This window comes from Protomyctophum bolini (assembly GCF_963924005.1).
Source record: "Protomyctophum bolini genome assembly, chromosome: 22".
NCBI lineage: Eukaryota > Metazoa > Chordata > Actinopteri > Myctophiformes > Myctophidae > Protomyctophum > Protomyctophum bolini.
Genome location: NC_137883.1, coordinates 9576796 through 9593548, shown reverse-complemented (window position 1 = coordinate 9593548; position 16753 = coordinate 9576796). Strand labels below are relative to the sequence as shown.

The 16753-nt window shown below is 41.3% G+C and overlaps 2 protein-coding genes across 3 annotated transcripts in view; one reads left to right on the top strand and one right to left on the bottom strand.

Moving 5' to 3' along the window:
- Positions 1-2450, top strand: part of musk (muscle, skeletal, receptor tyrosine kinase) — a 44116-nt gene extending 41666 nt beyond the window's left edge. The window contains exon 17 of the mRNA XM_080755724.1: positions 1-2450. This exon is cut by the window's left edge and continues 1333 nt beyond it. The gene's annotated coding sequence lies outside the window, so the exon portion shown is untranslated.
- Positions 2451-8750: 6300 nt separating this feature from the next.
- Positions 8751-16753, bottom strand: part of lpar1 (lysophosphatidic acid receptor 1) — a 69295-nt gene continuing 61292 nt past the window's right edge. The window contains exons 3-4 of one of the 2 annotated variants that reach the window (XR_013963458.1): positions 10202-16470; positions 8751-10113 (exon numbers count right to left, since the gene is read on the bottom strand). Coding sequence is in view for 1 of the 2 variants with exons in the window: in XM_080756203.1 (XP_080612329.1) it covers positions 16094-16470 (377 nt within the window). In the remaining variant the exon portion in view is untranslated. Of the gene's footprint in view, positions 16471-16753 lie in introns of both variants that reach the window. The other variant, XM_080756203.1, reaches the window with a different exon arrangement.

Below are 16753 nucleotides of genomic sequence, written 5' to 3'. Positions count from 1 at the left end.
CCCCGGAAATAGCTGATCTACAAGCTCTCAACGTGTCGCAGCACGACGCGTTGTGAGCTTGTAGATCTGCTATTTTCTTCAATTTTTGTCCAAAAGTGCCCCCTTAACGGGATTCCAGGCCCTGTGCAGAACTACGAGCAATTTGTTTTCAACTCTTTAATCGTCCTCAGTGAAGCATAATATACTGCTGCTGAATCCTACCAGGACCCCTAGTACTGCTGGTTAGCAGACCTAGCTCAACCAGCCCATCGGAAGGCATTGGACGAACTGCACACATAACAAGATTTTTGTACTTTTTTCTGTTTTGTATACTGTCTATGGAGTTAACATTACTCTAGTCTAATAGACCCCCAGATGTGATTAGAGTATTCAAATATGTGTATCTTTGGTTTCTTCCTGAAAGCTGAAAGCCTTTTGAGTCAGAAGGCCCAATCGAAAATACACTATTGTTGTGGCATCATAAACCTAACCCCTCCCCCATTCTCATACAACACACAGCTGTGGGTGAGGCTTAAGTTCAGGTGGGTGGTGCTAAGGTGAAAACCAGGTATACTGAAGTTATAATCAACCTGTGGGTGTGGCCACAACATTTGAACACTTTCTGTAAAAAATAAATCTTCCTCCTAGTATAATCATAGTACCTGATGATCATGTTTTAAGGGGGGGCACTCCAACTTTAAGATTCCACTATTGTCCCTATAGCTGGTATGACTTTGCAGCCAGGAGTGTCACACATGAAGGCAGTTCACAGTGTTTGGTATCGTCTTTCTGGGCTAATCCAAACAGTGCAATCTGGAGTAGGACTGTGAGTGACTCACTGGGGCCTCCATCGTCACATAATTATACTGAATGCACGTGTCATCTTGACGGATCAAAGCAGCCATTAAATTGCCGAACGGCCTGGTGAGTTGGCAACTTCCCACTCATGCTTCTTTGAACTCCTATAAAGTATAATCCAGGCTTATCCAGCCTATGTCTGCGCCTTGGTAATATTCCCATCATTGCATAATTAGTTTAAAGCTGCAATCCATAAATGTTATGTCCCGTGGACCCGAGCCCAATTTCAACCGCTCATTCTATAAGAGGCTGAATAGGCTTATAGCTTCAGGCAGTACCGCTTGTCTACCAGTAGGTGTCCTACCCGACACCAGGGTATACAGGAAACCTCCTCCAATGTACTAAGCTAAATTGTATTAACATACTCTACCATACATTAGTTAAAATAAAATGTTACTCATTAACTCATTTTGACCTGAGAGCAGATTCTAAAAAAGTCTGTTTGAAAATGGCAGTTTTCTGAAAAAGCTGTTTCTATGTAATAGAAAATAGCAGACCTACAAGATCGTAGTGCGGCACTCGGTGCCACGCTATGAGCTTGTAGATCTGCTATTTTTCAATAGCTAAAGCATAACACAATGCTAACACCAAAAGGGGTTCCGCCCAAAATGTGTTAAAATAAGTTGCCAAGAACTCTTTTGAGTTTGGTTTAAACAAGGCCATGTATAACCTTGACCTCTACCGTCAAAGGTAATGGTTGTACATTTAAATCGTAGCATGCTCCAATGGAGACAAACTCTAAGCTCTGAACATATCCTGACCATTAATTCCCAGTATTTTGCAATTGTACATTTATCCATCATGCGAGTCCTACAGTACATTCTGTGTACGGTTCCAAAGCCCAGAATACTTACGCTGACAACACTTGCTTGGACACAGGCAGTTTGCCCAGCCAGTGACAATCATTTTGTTAGTGTCTCCTGCCAATTCCAAAACAGCACACATTCACTTTAAACATTGCTGTTGATGTTTTTTGTATAGTATAAACTATAAAAGTATAAACAAAGTTGATATTCCACCTTTGGGCATTCTTCTGTTGCTTTTTATTGATTTATCTTTGTTTTCATTATGACGTCATTGATAGAGTTTTAATGTGTGTTTTTTTGTTTTTGTTTACAGTGAAATAATAATGATTAAAAAAAAGTTAGACATTGAGATTGAAACAGGTGATATGATGATGGATACACACCAGCACTAACGACAATAAATATCTTGCCTGCCATGAAATACATACAGTATATTATTCTGGAGATGTACATAATTATCCATCTGCTCACACATACACAGGTGCAAAGATACACTTGGTTCTATTCGGTTTTAAAGGATGCAGTCTTTTGTTTCGGCTGCGTGATTGGCAGAGTGTTGCACAGTATTTTGTATAATTGGTACAGTAATGTACAACAGCACACTGTGTGTGCTGCTGTACTACCTAAATAACATTTTTTAGGGGTTAGGGCATTGTAAAAACGCTAGAATAATAAAATAAAGCATGCATCGCACCCCCTGGCGTCAAGTTCAAGCTACGCCCATGGTCCGACATACCAATAGTCCGACATACAATGCCGGTTAAGACTCATCCGTACATAGTGTTATAATTTACTTCATGGCTTCATTTTAACTACTATACAATCATTTGTTCATTGTTGTCACATTGCTTCACGATTTCAATAAACGTATGTGTTTGTACTTTTTGTGTTCTTTTGGTTACATCTGTGAATTAAGTTGGCCACAAATGCTTAATGAATGTACTAAATAATACAAGTTGTCCACGAATAAATGTATCATGCATCTTGAAAACTACTGGCTTCATACTATAGTAGTATATTCCTACTATAGTATGAAGTCTAACAGATGCATATACTGGCCAAATGACTGGCAAAAAATACCAGTTTCATATCATATGAAACTGATAAAGTCTTGGCAGTCATTTGGCCAGTATTAAGTATCTGTTACCCTGGCTCCAGCTAGTCCCTGAATCGCTACCCACGTCCATTAAAGAAAAATAAGTTCTGGCACTGAAACAAAATGAAAATTCAGGCAGAGTGTCAGGCTATGTATCTGTTTCTGTTAACAAAAACAAGAAAAAAAGATTTGATGCAGCTGTTTTAAAATCTCATGTTACTATATCTATCGTAGGACAACTGATATACATGGCATATAAGAATGCTGGAAGTGTGTACATTGTACACACTACATGTACACAGTACTGTACATGGCCCCTCATGTTTAGTTTGCTGCTATAGAGTTGTCATACTGTAAAGACTAGTGTGTGTGGAAATGAGGTCATGTTCTCTGACATGTGAAAGGTCCAGACAAAGACCATGCCTCCTGACACACTGTTGCAATGTTCAACACTGCATATAGGCCTACAGTACACCGTATACTGTAGTATAGAGCAGTGATACTCAACCTCAGGCCCGCGGGCCACATCAGGCCCGCGGGACCATTATGACTGGCCCACCAATGAAAATCTAAAAAAAAGAAGAAAAAGAAATCTGGAAAATGAAATAAAAATAAATAAATCTGAATGAAGTTATTTAATTACATTATTATAAGTAATACTATTAGAGTTGTACTATTACTCGAACGAAAATAAAAGCTTGGGGGGGGGGAGATGCAATGCAAATGAAAGACATAGGCTACTGTGTATCCCTATTCCCTGACATAATTTTATAGCTAAACGGACAGAATTCTATTTTATTTGAATGATGAAACCCAGCTGCCATTAATAGTTGGAAATGGAAATGGCAATTGTGGAAATTGCGGAAATGGAAATGGTGGAAATGGAAATTGCGGAAATTGCGGAAATGCGGAAATGGAAATTGCGGAAATGGTAATTGCGGAAATTGCGGAAACGGTGGAAATGGAAATTGCGGAAATTGCGGAAATGGAAATTGAGGAAATTGCAGAAATGGAAATTGCGGAAATTGAAATTGCAGAAATTGCGGAAATGGTAATTGCGGAAATTGCGGAAATTGCTCTTCACTTATAGCTATCTATTTTCAGGTAGATTGTTTTATTTTACTCAGTCAGCCATATCACTACTCATTTTTTTTCATGAAAAAGGTCATAGCTGGGTAATCTATTTTCAGGCAAATTGTGTTTATTAGTGTGGTTGCCAGGGCAACAGGGGCAACAGGGCAACCAGACTTTTGTAACTGTAACACTTTATTATTATTCCACTAGTTTGACGCACTACTCCTCCCACATATGTCAAATTGACCGGAAAAATCGGGAATCGTGTGCGTGTACTTTGCTAAGAGAAATGTTGTATAGTTTAATTGATATGAATTTATTAGTGAATTAAATTTCCCCATATAGGCCACGCCCATTTGCGTCATGATAGATTTTCCGCCATTTTGAATTTTGTCCAAAACACACTTTTTGCTATTCCCACTACAGATTTTGTCCAAATCTCACAGAAATCGGCACACGTGATCTCTGGACCCATCCGATTAAAAAAACAACTGCAGAATTTTGATTGTGCGTATCGTTCGGCCGTAATCGTCGTCCGAAGTTAGTAGGAGGGGCCTATATCACGGAAAATGCCATAAATCACGAACGGAATGTCCAATCCATCAAAAATTTGAAACACATGCCGGGGTGGTTCAATCAACCAAGTTCTAAAAGCAATTCCATTTTCATCCATAGGGGGCGCCGCAAACGCGAGAAATGTAACCGTTTGTCGCAAAAACATGAATTTCGGGGGTTAAATCCCCTCCGAATTACTTACACACGATCTGAGGTGTGACTTGAAACTGTAACAGGCTGGCAATATCAGTGGGAGGGGTATATATGTAAGCCACTGCGGCAACCACACTCTGCAATTTTTTTAAATTGCGACCTTTCTAGTTGTATTTTATTTTACTCAGCCATAACAATTTATTTTCTGTTAACCAACTTGCTGGCTGGCAGGCAGGCAGACAGCTACTCATAGACAGGCAGACAGACAGACAGCTACTCATGGAGAATTGGACAGGCAGGCAGTCAGACAGCTACTCATAGACAGGCAGACAGACAGCTACTCATGGAGAATTGGACAGGCAGGCAGACAGCTACTCATGGACAATTGGACAGGCAGGAAGGCAGACAGCTACTCATAGACAGACAGACAGCTACTCATGGACAATTGGACAGGCAGGAAGGCAGACAGCTACTCATAGACAGGCAGACAGACAGCTACTCATGGACAATTAGGCAGGCAGGCAGACAGCTACTCAGACAGGCAGACAGACAGCTACACATGGACAATTGGACAGGCAGGCAAGCAGACAGACAGCTACTCATAGACAGGCAGGCAGACAGCTACTCATAGACAGGCAGACCGTAAGACAGCTACTCATTGACAGACAGACAAATAACTACTCATGGACAGACAGACAGACAGGCAGGCAGGCAGGCAGGCAGGCAGGCAGGCATGCAGGCAAAGAGCTACTTTGCGGGTATGATGATGATGTCACGCGCATGCCCTCTATAGAGCGCCGAAGTCCTGACGTCACTCACTCTGGTCACACCTGGTTCTGCCTGGTTCACGGAAGTAATTTCTCTATGGAGAATAATACGGGCTCATCTTAAAATCGTTCCATATAAGCGTCCAAAAATAAACAAGCTGTCTCTGCGTTATTGTCAGGGAGGTGGCTCTGTATCGTTTGCGACAGTCAGTCACTCATTATTTGTCCATCAGCATCATTTAGAGTGAGGGGACACATTTGTCCATCAGCATGCATCATTTTGAGTTCCCACCCTGGGAACCAAGGGAAAGGGTCTATGTGTTGACGTTGTCTGTACGTCGTGACATCCCCCTCATTCAGCAAACGGCGCAGAGCAACTTCCTGTGAGACCACAGCAAGGCTGGCTATGATTGGTCCGTTCGAGGAGCAACAGGAAGTAGCTAGACATATATCAATCAACTGGGGTCTGGCATGCCAGAGCTATGGAACAATAAACATAGCAGAATGCAGAGCCCCCACCCAACCACCCCCTGCTCGCTCTCTCTCTCTCTCTCTCTCTCTCTCTCTCTCTCTCTCTCTCTCTCTCTCTCTCTCTCTCTCTTATACACACACACACACACACACACACACACACACACACACACACACACACACACACACACACACACACATTCTTTCCTATAAAAACATTTTTGCTGCAGTCACCCGAACTACTACTTAATTCATGTCACACTCGATATAGTGGGCCTGGCTACTTCCTGAGTTTTTATTTTCACAGTGCATTTTTACATTAAAAGACTGTTTTGCCCACCATTCACACACGGCTCAATTCATCATACTACTCACTTTACCTTCCGTTTTATAGTAATTACACATACTACACATACGCTATTCTGTATAGTGCCATGTGTGATTTTTGCCTGAATGTGAAGGGGGTGACAAACACAAACTGACATGTTAAGCCATACAACACACTGAACACAGTATGGCAACCCGGCCCCTATAGTACCCCCCCTTCACATTCAGTAGATCCTGTGATCTTTTGTGGACAGATGTACTTTTCTGGGGTCTAGTAGGACTATAATAAATAATAAAAAACTGAATTGCTATGACATTTTGTAAAACAAATACATATTTAGCCCCATGTTCGAATGCCCCCGCCCCCTGCAAAAATAGCTAAAGTCACTAAAACGAAAGAAAGCAGCAGGGGGGGGGGCGCATGTTTTAAACTGATGGTTGGCTAATTGTCTCTCCTGCACTGCTGGTGGAATTTCCCTTGATTAGGAAGGGGCCAAGTGCTGTGCAGGAGAGGGGTGTTTCTAATTATGCTGTCTTATTATTGTCATTGAGTTTACATGCTGATTTATACTTGTTTATTGTAACGCATTATTGAGAATGTTTAGGTTACTTTTATTCAAGGTGTTATTTATGGCAGTATTTATTTGAAAGTATTTATTGAGAAGAAATGTTGCTAATTGATTCTGTGTCTTGTGGTAGGATCCATTCCTATTTAAGGGAGGCTGCAGGGACAGACAAGTTAGTTGTATGTGGGCTTTGACACTGATAACATCCCTGAGGGAGAGCTACAGGGCCTTGTGTGATCAAGGTACAGCCTGAAGAGAGCTCTCATCCTGGTTGGGTTTTATTAAGGAGTGTTGCCCAAGTATTTATTTATCTTTTGGTCCTTTCTTTATTTTGTTGCCTGTAATCTAGTTTGTTATTGAGGATTATTCCACTGAACAATTGTCTGGATTTTGTTGGAGGAGTTTTGGGGAAAAATGAAGACCCTTAAACTGCATTACTGACTGTTCTTGGAGCCTTGGCCGTTCGGGCAACTTTACAAAAACCATGCATCTTTGGATTTGAACAAAATGACCCCATAGTATGGAATTACGTTAAACATGGTAGATCCTCTGCGGCGGCATTAGGTGAGTCTACTTAATTGTATAAGTCTCATGCTAGTATCATATAGTGTGAGACTGCCCCCCACAAAAAACATCAACAGGTTACACTTTAACCTGTTTTTTGGGGGGGGCAGTCACGTCTGGCTACATTTGGTGGCTGAGTTATTTTTGTGTTTTGTTTACAGAGTAATGCCTGGGATTTGAACTCTTGTCTCCCACATGGAAGTCCAATATCTTAACCACTAGACTAAAGGCATGTCCTTATGGGCCAGAGGAGATATTAGACTTTTGAGGCCATTACTGTCACTGCCTGCGAGGATGTACAGTACTTTTTGGCCGCCGTGCCATTTTGTATAAACGTTGTTGTTCATTGAAGAGGGTCCACAGTGCACTGTGGCTACGGTGTGCAAATTGAATTTGTGTAAGAGAACATAATGTTTGTTTTAAAGTGACTAGACCGGTGCCCGGTGTTCCAGTTTGTCGGTAATGATGGAAGTTGTCAGGGTACCTGGCCCACCCATCTGTCTGTGTCCCTTTTATGCCCATATATGGATATTTCTGTATGTATGTCTCTCTGTGTCCCGTTATTCCTATATATGGAGTTAAATGTTCGGGGGGGGGGGGGCTGGGTACAGTACCGCGTTGTTCCGCCGCTGTATCTGAGATGATAGTGTGACTACAGTGAGTATGCCACATAGTTTTGAGAGCCTGGAAACTATAGAAGTAAAAAAGACAATAAGTAAATAACGGAACTATAAAATGAAGGATGCGGGAGGGAGAACAATGTAGGAGACAGCTGTCTCAGTCTGCATGGTCCTTGTCCAATCCACTGGCTTATAGTTCCCCTGCTGGGTGGCAACTATAGTGCCCTCTGGACTCCATAGCATATCCAGCCCTGCGTACTCATTCCTGACAGTGCCTGGAGAGATAGAGAACAGCCTGCGAAGTACTGTTATTTTTGTATTATTCTTTTGTGGAAGATAGCATGGATAAAACAATATTGACTGTATTCGGCAATAGACATTCCCAGAAGCCGAATCAAAAAATGTATTAAGCAAGGCGAGGCCCAGGGACCCAGCCACATGGACATGCTCACTGCCAGGATCTGTAGCCAACACCATTCATGTCATGTGTATCGAAGCACCACCCCCTTATAGGCTACGCCCCAAGCCGCTAATAAATATTGTGATTGGACTGAAGGAGTTCGCTGAAACACAAGAGTTCAGGAGAAACCCAAGCAACGGTTGCCAAAGTCAAGCCCTTCCCATGCTTTGTGTCATGCATGAAAGTTTATGCAGCATCCACATTAATTGGTTGCATGCAGCCATGCACATTGCTCTGACTTCTTTCATCAGATACACCTGTTTTTATATCCTAAACCATGTCGTGGTAGAAAAATCAGTGTGGAATTGTTTGCATGGGAAGACTTTACCCCCAAATAAATTGGTTTGACAATCTCAACGTCACTGTAATATCGGTCCTATTCACTTATTAAGTTGAAGCAGTGGACATTTTCATTTTAATGAAGAGAAATTTTATGTAAATATCATGGGCATTAGGCAGTCAAATTCTTATCCGATCTTGAGCAGATTATACACCAATTTAAAATGCACACATGTTGCTACAAACCAGATTAGGATGATCTTCTGTTGTACACATTATATTAAATCTGAGTAATGGCCTGACTTGCCAAAAACGATTAAAAAATCATTCAGTTGTCTATGTTCATCATATTTTGAATCCATGCATGCAATACTTTTATACCACACTGGTTAAATAACCACAAGTGCTTATTTATTTTTTATTTTCTTTCTAGTGCTTTTTTTTCTCCAAGTGCAATTACAACAAAGTCTGAGGTCATGATCAACAGACATTAAGTAATAAGTTACATTGGGAGTCTATGATTACCACAACATTGAGTCTCCGATTCTCTTTATTAGTAATTGTGGCAACATTATGACAACACATATGATACACAGTAGGAAGAATACTGCGGACTGATGCCAACGTTATTTGTAAAAAAGTATGTTTCTTTTGGGCTGTTTTGGGGATTCAATTGATTTTGGTTTAGCAAAGTCTTAATGGCCTTCAAGATTATCATTTGAAAGTACTGCAGCTGCATATAGATGCTGACAGGCCTTTCAAGAGCACATAAGTCATCAACCTTATGTTACTATATAGATATCATTTGAAAAAGGTATATACATTCTTACAACTTTAAGAAATTGGTGACAGTGACGGTACCAAGAAAGCACAAAATGTACATTCTGTGAAAATAGCTGATCTACAAGTTTCCAACGTGTCATAATGCAACGCATTGTGAGCTTGTAGACCGGCTTTGTGTTTAGTGTGAAGGGAAATACCAGCGGACCTATAGTATAGACGATTCCACGGAGGGGTGCCATGGGTGACGGTACAGCTGCCGTGTACCATTAAGCGCAGCTTTACACCGCAGCACTGATTAGCTACACCTGGCCTGCAGGGCACTATAGTGCTAGCCTGGTTAATAAGCCAGACTCAAATCACACTGTCGTGTGACCTTTGAGTCTGGAGATGCTGTGTATGGATCTTGTTTCCCGGGGGGGCGGGTTCAAACATTTTCTCTTTGACGCAATTGGTCAGAGCTACAGTCAGTCAAAGGTCTCAAGCATTGAACGTCACTGTACCAAAGCCCGCCCATATTGCATACCGTGTCCCGATTGGCCACACCAGTTCTCTGGTGTAGGAAATGGGTGTACAATTGAGCCTCTCCAGACCGTAATCCGCCGGCAGGCAATTTCTTTTTGCCAACGGCTGATTCGGTCTGGCTTGTTAGCCAGGCTACTATAGCGCTCCATGGATTTGTCTGTAGAGCCTTGAGGGACCCTGCAGTCAACTAAGTTTGTTGGGTACATGGAAAAACAAATTGAACAACAAATAGGCTATACTCTTTCCTCCTGGCTGTAAGTAGATTATGTGGCTAGTAGGAATTTGGAAATACTAAGAACTCATACTGGGAAAGAATGAAACAATTTAAAGCTACTTTGGGGAAATGAAGGACCTTTATGAGTAACACTGGAAGGCACTGCTCACATGGACATTTAGTTTCAGTCACAAACAAGCTAACAACTCTGTTGGCCCTAAATAAATCAAACAATTAAGGCCATGTCACATTATCATCATAAGCATGACATAGAAATGACAACAGAAACAAAACAAAAATCCTACAGTACGTTCGGAGTGTTACACAGTTGAATTTACAAACACAAAACATATTCCCTTTGGTGATTAACTTTGAATAATAGTTTATATACATACGGACTGTACACATTATACTTACAATGTACAAAGAATGACATACTTACATGCAGACAAAAGACAATACAAAGACAGATAGTTTGTACATGGTTTTATATGCAACCTGAATTAACACTGTTTTAGAAGATGGCTACAGTGATTGAATGTAAAATATGCAGGAATGGGGTTCAGAGCCATATAGAAAGAGTTTGGTCATGTACATTGAATATTAAATTTTATTTCATGCAAAGACGATGGGTAGTTCACACACACTGCCATGGATACTTTCCTATAGCAGCAGTGCACATGGTAGCTCACATCTGTATAGCAACAGCGCTACCCGGGGTGATTCCATAGTAGCAAGCAGTGGTGGAAAAAGTACTCAAATGTTTTACTTAAGTAAAAGTATCAATTCTGCGATGAAGAACTACTCCATTACAAGTATAAAAGTCCAGAATTCAAAATGTACTCGAGTAAAAAGTACAAAGGTATTGTTGTCAAAATGTATTTAAAGTACCAAAAGTAGAAAGTACTCACTATGCAGAATGTTCAAGTTTCCAAATGTAAAAAGAATACTTTTATTTTTATATTTTTACTTGGATATACAAACTCTGAATGTGTCGCATTGCGACGCATTGTGAGCTTGTAGTTCGGCTATTTTCAAATGTAAATTAGGGCTAAAGTGTTTAATGTATGTTTTGTAATAATAATCAAAGTAACTAGTAACTAAAGTTTTCAAATGAATGTAGAGAAGTAAAAGTACAATATTTGACTCTGAAATGTAGTGGAGTAGAAGTAAAAGTATAGACATTTTGAAATACTCCAGTAAAGTAAAAGTACCTCAACATTGTACTTAAGTACAGTACTTGAGTAAATGTAACCTACCACCACTGGTAGCAAGGGCGTTTCCTTGATAGTATTGTAATGCCCAGGGTGTTTCTCTTGCACTTTTTCTCGAATCAAATGGAGATCTATTACTTAGATCTACTTATTATTTCTATTCCGGAAATTATTTGGAGAAAAACAACTGCCAATTGCTTGTAGTACAGTGGCTCCAAGAAGAGCCTAGTTGAGCACCTCCCTAAGAAATCATTGGCAACAATAACACAGTTTACTTCATAGCTTTGCTGTGATGAAATGGCCAATATTGTAATGAACAGCTCAACTGCCAGTACAGACTGCAATGGCTCACTGCTCTATAGTCTATCCTCTTCATAGATAAAGTTAGGGGAAAATACAATTATTTCATATCACATAGTAGATCTTGAGTACTGTAGAAAGTGAATTCAAACTGCCATTCAATTGCAGAGAATGTTCCCATGACAACACTGAAATTGCACTTAGTGAAAGAAAATAAATCTATGTGCGCTATCATGATATGGAAGAGACATGCAAGAGTTTTGATGGTGGATGTTTAAATTACATTTATCACCACTTTCACATCAAGTGTAGGCTGTATATGCAAGGAGGGAAGTTGGTTTTGCTATAAACAAAACACAACATAAACTGAATCTATTTTCTTCAGTACAACTTGGTACCTACAGTATTCTTTTCAATTTCGCATAATTTCGGTATAAAAAAACAATTGAGTCGAGCTCACAATTGCTGGAGTCCATGGCAGTGTCTTCCACAGAGGAATGCATCAAGGTCTGTCCCATTCACAAGATAAAATGCCTACCAAAATGACTTCATTTGGTTGATTTTGAAGGCAGCATGTATATTCTTCTCAGGATATACCCACAATTATGTGCAAACAATAATGTAAATCTCAAAATAACTGCTGAGCTAGTTTGTTTTAAATTAAATATTTTATTTAAGTTGTATTTAATATTATCTAAGGAAAAGGCACATAAAAATACTTTTAAAATTGAGATAGCTAAATGTGGCTAATGTTATCTGTGAAGAGGATTGCTTGTTGACGTAAACAAAACAGCTGTGTTTGTTCAAGTTCATGCTGCGCTTCCTGCCTTGTATGCCTGTCTCAAACATTAATTTCATTAATTAATTTCTACACACGTCCTCCAGTACACACACACACACACACACCAACGCGTGCGCACACATCATTCAACCCTATTGTTGAATGACGATGGGTCCATATTTGAGAGGCTGGTTGAAACGTTCTGTAGACTATACAGTAAATGTTTATATCGACTATCACAGATCTCGTCAGCCACAGCAGAATGCCACAAACACATGCCTAAGGCAGCCTTGCCATCCATCATGCCTTCATGCCAGTGTTTGTTAGTTTTTTTTACCAGTCTTTCCCATATGAATGGAACATCCTATCTGGAGTAGCTGACACTTGACTCAACCTAGAGGAATTTAATTTGTAATGGCCTGAGTGCGCTTGTAGGACTTCATGGGTCTATGGTAGCTCTTTTAGAGGCTAAAGAAATAATTTATTTAAAGCACCCAATTAATTATTAACGTATAACATTGTTCACGCACTAAAATGCTGAATTAGCCTTTTTCTTGGGACAAGAGACATTAAAAATAACGTAACTGCTTTCCATTAGAAATGGAATCGAGTAAAGGACGGAATATGGCAGATTTAGGGCCCTTCAACTTCAGTACCATAAGTCTGTTAACACTCAGAGAGAGAGGGGGGAGAGGGAAAAAAACAGGCCTTCACCCCTTGTGTGCATAGTGCTGTGGAACACAATCTTCTTCCCCCACAGAGGAAAACATCCTCCCTCCTCCCCTTCCTTGGTAACATCTCTGGAACAACTCTCCTGAAGGGAGGTAAACAATGCATGATTTCTTGCAGATCTTGGACCCTTCATGTGTCAGAATGAAGTAATAAACGCCACTAGCATAATATTCCTTTTCCCACCAGAGTGTGAAGATGGACACAAATGGGTCCACTTTTACACTCTCAATGTTAGGAATTAACTCTGGGACGGAGGAACGCATGGCGATAATTAAAGACTATTTTAACAGTAAGAAAATGTGTTTTGGTGGGCAACGGAAACAACTGAGTCCCAAAAGAAGTTTGATTAAAAAACAGCTACAAAATATAATTTTTTTTTGTAAAAAAGAAAGAAAAGAAAATCTACAAAAGATTACCCTAGTGCAAAAATGCTAGCAAGGCCTGTTTGTCAAACTATGGGCCAGGATCCCATGTGTTGCACAGTATAATAGCACCACTGTATTTCTTGCGAGTCCTCGTGTGGGAAAATAGCAATCCTGATTTCACAAGCTCGGTATGTAGAATAATTATGTTCTAAAACTGTCATATTGGTATATTGTATCGTCGGTCTTAAACTGTGCTATTTGGTATCAACAGCCGTATACCCTATAGGTTTAATACCAACATTCCTCCTGGAAAACACCGCCTAGAACAGTGGTTCCCAAAACCTTTCAGGTCCAGACCCAAAAGAGAAATGGGAGGTTTGCCCTGGACCCAGAGTAATCTAATAAGAGAGTGGCGACCGCGACACAAGCGTTGACTCCCATTGTAACAATGGAATGCGGAAGTGCTCATTCTATCTCAATGGGATAGTTCCAATGTTTGGAACTATAGCCCAATAGGCACCCGCTTTGCGGCGAGATCAAAGGGTGAAAATACCAGATCTATACAAGCTTAATATGTGAATTTGTTAATCTGCTATTTCCACCACGCCTTAAAAAATATATTTTCAAATTTCTTCATGAAAGATTTTTGTTTTTCATTCATGAAAATGGGTGCTTTTTTCGGGAAGGTTAAAAAAAAAATTCGAAACAAAATGTAGGAAACAAAACAATAATCTGTCCGCGACCCACAAATGGGTCCCGACCCAACGTTTGGGAACCAGTGGCCTAGATCCTCCATGAGGTTATTATGGTGATGTCTGTCTGTCTGTCAGACATCATGTACACTACTACACTAGTGTGTGTATATATATATACAGTATGTGGTACTCGAGAGCACATATGGTATGTGACGTGCTGATGCATTTATAAGTCCTTTGCTAAAAAAAAAAAAAAAAAAAAAAAAATACTGTAGTCTCGTGTGCTAAAAATGCTATAAGATTAGCTGACACAAAAGCTTGTGAAATCAATTCAGCGATATGCAAATAATGCTTTTTTTTGTTTTTGTTTGTTGACCCTGTGTAGGTCCCCGGAGTGACAGGTTAGAAAGTCTCTGCAGTGGAATGTTTTGTTAAAGAGGAGTGACAGAGGATTAGTTATACTGGCATTATACTTTCACTTCACAGATCACGTATTAAATAGTACGGCATCGGTGTTGCCAATAACCACACCGTTTATTACCAACAAAAAAACAACAAAAACTAAAACAGCCAATCAAGCGTCCTCAATGATGAGACTCCTCCACTTATCTGTCTCTGGACAGAGATAAAGTATATTTGTCTTTTCACTTCTCTTCATAGTTGCCACTGTGATTCTATAGCCGTACTCGTCGTCGTCAACGCCACTATCTCCACACCATTCCGTCTCCACGTCGACCTCATGTCAGCCACTGTCTGTAGTCCAACAACTACTACATTTCCCATCTCCCTCTGCCCCTTCAAAAAAATTAAAAAAATGAATCTTCACTTCCAGGTTCACAGACAGTCCTATAGTCCTCCTCTACTGACTTTGACGCCTCTCGGCCAAACATCTGCATAGAGGGATACAGGTGAGGTGGGCACTAGGGACATCTGGGCACCTTGACTCCATTATTGCCTGCTAGGCGGTAGCATAAGCACACCTAAGCCTTGCCATCATTGACTCCCCATTGTAACGACCCGCCGTTTCATTTCCAGGTTATCAGGGAGGTGGCGGCTAGTGTTGTGAGCGGTGATTAGCAGCATTAGCTCATATACCCCTTAGCTCTCGCCAGAAACTGTTACATGTCCGGAGCGATGCGACTCGCGAGACACAAAGTCACAAAGGATTTACGATCATCGGGATGCATGACGGCTAACCATGGACAGTGCTCAAAGTTTTAGAGATACAGGGCTTTGAAAATCTTGCTTTTTAATGGATTTAAATGGAGCCTGGATGTAAACGATCTCATAGCTGGTGGGGACGGAGGAGCTCCATAGCAACCGGAGCACTGATAAAAGGTGAAGTGACGGTCGCCGCTTTCATATATGGAGTATACAGGGCCCAACGGGCATTTTTAAATGGTCTTAAGTAATGTAAAGTAGATGGGAAAGGAAAGGTACTATGTTTACCCAGGGTAACTGGACTAAGCTCAAGAACTTGTTTACAGCCAGGCCCTGCTCATAGAACATTTCATGGTAGGCGTTCAATGCCTTGTCCAAGGGCACTTCAGCGGTGGTAATTTTAACGTGCCGGTCCGGGGATACGAACTAGCGACCTTCCGATATCAAGACCGCTCCGCAAACCGTTTGGCCACCGCTGCCCCCAAAGATGATGTGAACATGCACGGTACATGACTAATTGTCGAACGTTTAAGAATGTTCTAATGGATGTATACTTTACTTTGCTTAAGACAAATCTTCAAACATTAAAATAGACAAATGGACATAAAATAGTGTTACATGGAGGTGCCCAGGTGTACCCTATAGTGCCCACCTATCCTGTTGCCGCATATAGAGACCAAAAACCCTGCGAGTAAAACGGTTCAATCTCTATGTTCTCCTGCCTCCTCCGCGCCGTGTGCGTTCTCCGTCACTACACCACAGAGTGTTCGTTGTGGTGGTGCTGGTGGTGCTGGTGGTGCTGGTTGTTGTGGTGGTGCACGCCTCCTCCTCCTCCACCTCCACCGCCGCCGCCGGCGCCCAGCACCGTGTGGTTGACGGACGACGCGGAGCGGTCGGAGCCCTCGGCCACCGTCCCGTTGACGTTCTCCTGCCGCTGGCAGCACAGGATCTGCCTGAAGGTGGCGCTCATCTCCTTGTCGCGGTAGGAGTAGATGATGGGGTTCATGGCCGAGTTGAACTCGGCGAGCAGCAGGAAGAACTTCTCGAAGGTCAGCACGTTGCAGTTGGCACAGAAGACGTCGAGGAGGAGGAGGACCAGGCCGGGAGTCCAGCAGACGATGAAAGCACCTGAAGGGAGAGAGAGAGAGAGAGAGAGAGAGAGATAAAGAGAGAGAGAGATTCATGAATGCAATAAGCCTCAAGACGCTGTGGTTTACTTTAAAGCAATCTGAGAATCCCATCGTCACATATTCGGGAAAACGGCACCTCCCCTGTTGTTCCTCGAAAGTTGACGCGAGGCAACAGTCAACTTTAAAGTGATATAAACAGTGTTTTTTGTAATTATATTTTCTGAGAATGTGTGTTAAAACGAGCAACAGTTTCAGCGCATTGGAGTGCTTGTGCGTGTAGG